The 6,612-nt window shown below is 40.8% G+C and overlaps 1 protein-coding gene across 2 annotated transcripts in view; it reads right to left on the bottom strand.

The window, feature by feature from the left end:
- The window catches only part of LOC143328241 (serine/threonine-protein kinase VRK1-like), a 22,462-nt gene extending 17,389 nt beyond the window's left edge, over positions 1-5,073 (bottom strand). The window contains exons 1-5 of one of the 2 annotated variants that reach the window (XM_076743300.1): positions 4,877-5,073; positions 3,420-3,567; positions 3,199-3,254; positions 849-918; positions 1-62 (exon numbers count right to left, since the gene is read on the bottom strand). The exon at positions 1-62 is cut by the window's left edge and continues 26 nt beyond it. In XM_076743300.1, the coding sequence (XP_076599415.1) occupies positions 1-62; positions 849-918; positions 3,199-3,254; positions 3,420-3,549 (318 nt within the window). In that variant the 5' untranslated portion in view covers positions 3,550-3,567; positions 4,877-5,073. The remainder of the gene's footprint in view (positions 63-848; positions 919-3,198; positions 3,255-3,419; positions 3,568-4,876) is intronic. The other variant, XM_076743299.1, reaches the window with a different exon arrangement.
- Positions 5,074-6,612: the final 1,539 nt, after the last annotated feature.

Here is a 6,612-nt window from a genome sequence, read left to right as displayed (position 1 = left end):
AGATCCCCAGTACGTTGGGATGCCCAGGAAGTCCAGCTTCCTGCTTTTTTTCCATTTTTTCACTGAAACAAGATTAGAGGAGAAATAATTATGTTAATGTGTGTATGCACATTTCTACTTTCACAACTCTGGGGTGCTTACAGTGGGATTCTCAAAAGACTGAATTACAGGAATAAAACCACGAACGAAGTCAAAACTCAGAACAACAATGGCTGTATTGAGAAAGCAGAAATGCTGTTGTCATCGACCACTTGAGTCTAAAGGGAATGGTTTGTGGCTACATGAACTTTGGTGAGTCTAATGATTCCCTAACCTTGACTAACCCCCAATCTATAAATCCTGTCCTTTTCCTAGAGGAGTCTGAGCAGAGGCCGCTAAACTCTACGCAAAGGCGGCAAATGTTTTGTCCAGAACTCCAGTTTGTCCTTGTAAGTGTAATAATGCATGCAAGCAAATATCAGTCTTACTGTATTGAGAGTACAAACACACAACTGCAAATACACACACACAGGCCCCAGACAAAGCAGTGGGCCTGGCTCAGGGCTCTATGGCGGCTGGCCTGACTGGCACTCAACCAGGCTGGCAGGTGGTTAGGGGCTCAGTGGAGGCCCAGCCATCATTACGTGTGAGTGGCTTCCTCTCTCTTGCTCCTCTCCAAACGAAGGTGTTGGAGAGCTCAGACAAGCACGGAGAGGGGGCTAACTGCCACTGAGGTGCATGTTTGCTTTGGCTTATTATTAATTACTGTGCGGCAGGCAGCAAAGCCTCTGTGCTGTGGCCACTTCATCAGTCAAACACACTCGTGCTCCAGCGACCTGCCGGAACGCTGGACGGGTGGTGCTACTCACTGCTCTCTGGTTTGGCTGCCCTCTGGTAGAACTTGAGCTCTGAGAACAGGGGGCCATTCTCCTGGTACTCCTGCACACACAAGGACACATTATTACAGACCTGCAAACAATGGAGTGCTGAAAAAGGTGACAAAACTAAAATCAGGTTGGGGGTGCAGAAGAATATTTTAATGAGGCACAGAGAGGTGACAGAGGGAAAGGAGCGAGAGAACACACGTCATGTTTATATTTCAAAAACTCGCAAAGTATCTCATAACTAAAACTGTCAGATAAACGCTGTAGAAAAAGTGTAATATTTGCCTTTGAGATGTAGTAGAGCAGAAGTGTAAAGTAGCAGAAAACAGAAATACTCTAGCAATGTAGAAGTACCTCAAATTTGTACTTGAGCAGAGTATTTTAGTAAATTTACTTAGTTATATATATTGCGGCCATTGACAGATAGCTCTTTTTTCCAGTGGTGCCTTTATAACAACACATACATCTAAAAATTACAATACACATAAAACAATAAAACTAAATTACAATATATATGAAGCAACAGAGGTACACGAAAGATCAACAAATTTCACAGGACAAGGACAAAAACATGAGGGATAACATCAATTCAAATAAAACACCTACATTCACCCTGTTGTATAAAAGAGATTTAATTTAATGGAATCAGCTTGTCTAGTTTTGAGAGTTTCGGCAGGTTGTTCCATTTGCGTGTTGCATAGTATTTTAGACCCAGTTTCCATAACTCAGTACAGATGTGGTGATGCTCAAGGAGCCAACAGTCTTGGGACCTAGGGCAGTGCTAACTTGATTTATAGTTAAGAAGGCATGAGAGATACTCAGGTAGTTTGTAGTGCCGTTGTCTTCTTCAGTCAGCACTGATGCATTCTAAAACCATCCGTTATGAAGCTAAGGACAAAGACTGGAAGCAGAAGAATGCATATAAAATACATCCCCATGGACCATAATGGGTAAAAAAAAGGTGATGGGACAATTTGCTGTCTGCAGTTCTGACTAATAGATGTCTTGTTTTTATTTTAAAAAAATGCCAGTTTTCCTTTTGAGGCCTAAGTTCATTAATGCTCTTTTTAAAGCACAGCTTGTCATCCAGGCTTAAAACAAGGTATTTACGACAGGATACTCTTTCAATTAAGTGCCGAAAAGTTCATTTCAGTGCGACTGAGGTTTTTCTTTTCAGGACAATGGCATGCATTGTTGTTTTATATGGGTTTAACAGAAATTTCACTCAAAGTTTGCTGTGCAGTACAGAAATCACAATGCAAATTTTGAACCAAAGGTACTTTCCACCACTGATAATTGAGTTGAGAAATGCCATGAAGTTAGCTAGTTTAGCTGACATTACATATCAGGAGGGCGACTTTAAACAGTCTGCATGTTTATTACATTGGGTTGTCCTGTAAGGGAGTAGCTAACATGCTGTTACTTGCACTTTATTTGCTCAAGCTCCAGGTAATCCAGGTAAACTTGACTTATGGCAAACTCTTGCATGCCATGGACAATTACTCACACATTATCTGAGCAAATTAAGTACCACAATATAACCTCCAAAGATGACAAGTTCCAACATGACAAGAGTAAAAATGCACATTAATGTTTGAGATTTTTAAAGACCCCGCCCTGTTAGCATGTCCATATGGTATTTTTTACATGCTACACGACATCCTGCAGCATGAGCAAAATCAGCAGTCAGCACCATGGCTGAGCATTTCCTCCTTGAAACTGCACTGTCTCAAAAGGAACCAACCCTGCCACCTTGCGAGGTGGCACTTCCCAAAGGGTATCACAGCGGAAGCCAGGTGAGGCTATGTATCAGTCTTTTGCAAGTTCATTTCACTTTTTTAAAAATGATGCTATGCTCTGTTTTTTGTTGCCAAGGTGCAAAGGGTACTAAAGGTAATAGTGAGCCTTCATGCATTACCCAATGCAGAGAAAACTAGCAGGCAGTCGGCATTTTCCAGAGCACTGTTTTGAAAAATTTACCCAAAAATAGATGGGTTTTGCCACAAAATTTACACTGAAGGCCACCACTGTTTCATCCATTTATCCCCGGGACACAGCAAGTAAGAGCCAACATGTTGGTCAACCATAAGTTCATTTTTCTTGTGTTTCATCTGTTGGCTGTGTCCAACAAATCTGCAATATGCTTGATAACATTAGCCAACATTAGCCTGCCAAGTTAGACGATTATTCATGCTAGATGCTGACAGGACATTTTATGTGGCTTGGGAGATGTTAAGTGCAGTGAGGGCATCTAGCAGTATATACTCATTTCAACAAGCATTGTTGTGTCCCTTATGACAGATAGGCTGTCTGTGTGCAGTACAAATGTACTCACCACTTTGATGACAAAGTCAGTGTCTGCTGCAACAGGTCTGTCCTCATCCTGGGAGGCTTTGAGACAACAGAGACACAGAGGAAAGATGAGAATAAATGCAGGCCACAAAGTTGAGATAGATTATGTTAAGACTTAAGAGTTATTCTACTGGTCTGCATGCATGCATGCATGTAAATACTCATGTGAATGTGCAGTGTGTGTGCATGTGTGTGGGCGTGTACCAAGGTAGATCAGTCCAAAGCCACCTTCACCAATGATTTTCCCCAGCCTCCATTTCTTCTTTTCAGTGTCAGTCAGGATGAAGCCCTCTGGGAGTGGTTTGGGTAACGCTCTCTTTCTTGGTGGTGCCATGAAACTGAGTTGCAGAATCTACGTGTATGAACACGTTAGAAAAACATTTTTAAATACTGAGGGATAATGCAAAACTGGTTAACATGACATTTTCTGATGTGTCTGTGATCCCAAACCTCTGAACAAAGTAGTAGCTTTCTGAGACAGAATTTAAGGAAAAAATTATTAAATTAAAGGTAAGCAGACAGCAGACTCTATCACTCAGTCTAACGTTAACATGAAAACAAAGCTTAAACAACACACTAGGCGGTGCGACAGCTTGCTGGTACAACACTGCCCTTCCATCATACTGCCAGTTCTCTATTGTACAAGTTAAAGACAATAAACGAATTTAAAATATGTCAGCTTTAAGAAACTGACATACGGTTGCTTATGAAAAAGCACTGTACACATTCTAACGGTTAAATGTCGGTTTTAGCCAAGGTGAAGCTGAATATTCGACAGATATTCACTCCGGGATGCAGTTATTTTCCAACAGCTTCCATGTCCTGTGACTGAATGATTCAAAATCCATACGAGATATTATCACCGTACTGGACAAATAAGACACACACCATCATGGTGTAGCTCCAAGTTTCTCATATTTTATCGAAAAATCGGCAGTTTTTTGGGGTTTTTTTTCAATAGCTTCCATGTCATGTGACCCAGTTAATCATGACCAATGCAGGACCTAACCTGTGGATTTCTCCCTAAAAATATTAATATAAAATATGACAGACACTCAAATACTCAATGATGGGGTGTGTCTTACTTGTCCAGTGGAGTAATAGTATCGCACGTGGATTTTGAGTCATTAAGTCACATGACATGGAAGCTGCGACCCGGAGACAATATCCGTCCAATATCCAACTTCCCCTCAGTCTGTTTTTAATAGGAATTCAAGTTGTGCGAGCGTGAGGAACAGCACTTTAACAGCTAACTTTACAAGACTGTTGTAAAACCACACACTTATTCAAAAGTTTGGAATTTCCACAAGTCCGCGATGGAGTTCTTATCAAGCTGGATGTAGTTCTCCTCAGCCTGAAACGCAGCCCTTCAGGACTGAGTGAATCTCTGACCTTTTTCAGCTGGCTCCATGCAACACCGCAGATAAGCAGCTAGTTTAGGGTTAGTTACGTGAAACACAAGAATGGCGACTGAAATGCTGCTCGGTGGAAAGTATAACAACCGAAGACCGTTAAACGCTCTGCAGTTAGCTAACGAGTGGCAGTTAAGCGTTCAAATAACTGTGGTTGGTAAAATAGAGGACAGCGCCTAGGCAACTTAAGAAAGTCACGCCCAACTAGCAGATACCCTAGCTAGTAAGTAGCTTTTGAATATGACTCACGTGCTGAAATATGCACCGACGTCGCGAGGGAATCCAAACCGCAAGCAGTCAGTTGAGCTTTTTGGATAAAAACATATCAATACGGTGTCGTAATTATGACTCCATAGCGACTGTCTGAAATGTTTAGCCTTCTTTCACAAGTTCCTCAGTGGCCCGGTGTAAAACAGAAACCAAAATCTCATCACTTCCTGAAAGTTGTTCCCTCCCTCCTGGCTACGTGATACAGCCAATGGCATGAAAGGAAGAGTTTCATTACAGCCCGATATCCAATAGAAGCAGTAGAGGCGGGAATAGGCAGGGTTACGCATGTAAAACTGACAAATCAACATGCTTTCCATATAATTATGTATTATATAATTGACCATGATATCTCAATCAATCGTCTTTGTTTTTTCTGACTATGTGTTAAACTGGTTTCAAACATACATCAAAGGGAGAAAGTTTTACGTCAGTTTTTGAGATCACGTGTCAACATGACATGACAGCACTAAGTTTACTAAACTTTAAGCTCCAAGTCCCACATCAACAATGTGATGAAAACTTCTTTTTACCACATCAGAAACACAGCAAAAGTATGACAATCAAAAAAGATGCTGAAACACTGATTCATGCCTTTATTTCAAGCCAACTCGATTACTGTGCCACAATTTTACTGGTCTCCTGAAAAAGAAAAAAAAAAACACTCAGAGCCTTCTACTCATTCAGAACTTGCAACTCAGCTTTGCTGTACTGCAATGATAATAAAGAAATTCTTTTAAATTCTATTTCATCATATGCGGTTGATCTCATTTTGTTTTTGCATTATCTTTAATCTGAGGGAATTTATGAAAGCCTCTTATCAGCCAGTGAGGAAGACAGTAGCATTTAGTGATTTTTCTTGGATTCTGACTTCTTGACTTTGCATGTGCAACTTCTTGTTGTTTGGCATTTGCAGATTACCTGCATCCAGCTGTGCTTGACAGGTTGTTCATGTATCATGGATTCTCACTTAGTCCTTAAATACGGAAGTCATTGGTCTATACAACATATGCATCACTGACTGTGAATGCAGCCTGAGCATTTGTACAAACAAAGACACAAAAGATCTCCTTTGGCTCCCTTTTATCCCATGCTGTCAGGATCAGATGTAAGGTGTTGCCTAGGCTGAGACAGTCATATGCTCTGCTAGGATTAATGTTTTCATATAAGGGGGTTTTAGGTTTGTACATTATTTTCTGTTGTGCATTGCACATGTATCTATCATGCTTTCGTCACATGATCAGTATTTTGATGGCTATCAAAAGCCTGTTATGAGGAACAGACCTGAAGAAGCCATAATGCAGATTGCATTGTTCATTCATCATCTGTTGAACTGCATGCTCTGGATTTACTTTACATCTGTATTTTTGTCTGTCTGGATCACTCAACACCCATTTTTGTGCTCATTTTGACCAGGACACAAGAGATATTGCAGTATTCTTCTATTTAACCAGATGGATGATTAATTGTACTGTTGAGGCCAGCAGCATGATAACAGTTCACTGGATGTAATGATAAACAAATGAGTGATTCTTGGCACGCAGTCAGGAAGAACTCACTGTCGAACCATTTAGGAGTCGGTAGACTTTCTTCAGTGTCCATCTGACAATCCCTCAAGCATCCACGATGTTCTTCGGAAACATTGTTTATTACATCAGATCCCATTCAGTGGTTGGCGTAAAATCATCATAACTTCTAAATAAATTCTCAGCATGGTA

Source organism: Chaetodon auriga, chromosome 11 (assembly GCF_051107435.1).
Source record: "Chaetodon auriga isolate fChaAug3 chromosome 11, fChaAug3.hap1, whole genome shotgun sequence".
In the NCBI taxonomy this organism is placed as follows: domain Eukaryota; kingdom Metazoa; phylum Chordata; class Actinopteri; order Chaetodontiformes; family Chaetodontidae; genus Chaetodon; species Chaetodon auriga.
The sequence above is the reverse complement of the archived record's forward strand: the minus strand, read 5'-3'. Positions and strand labels throughout refer to the sequence as shown.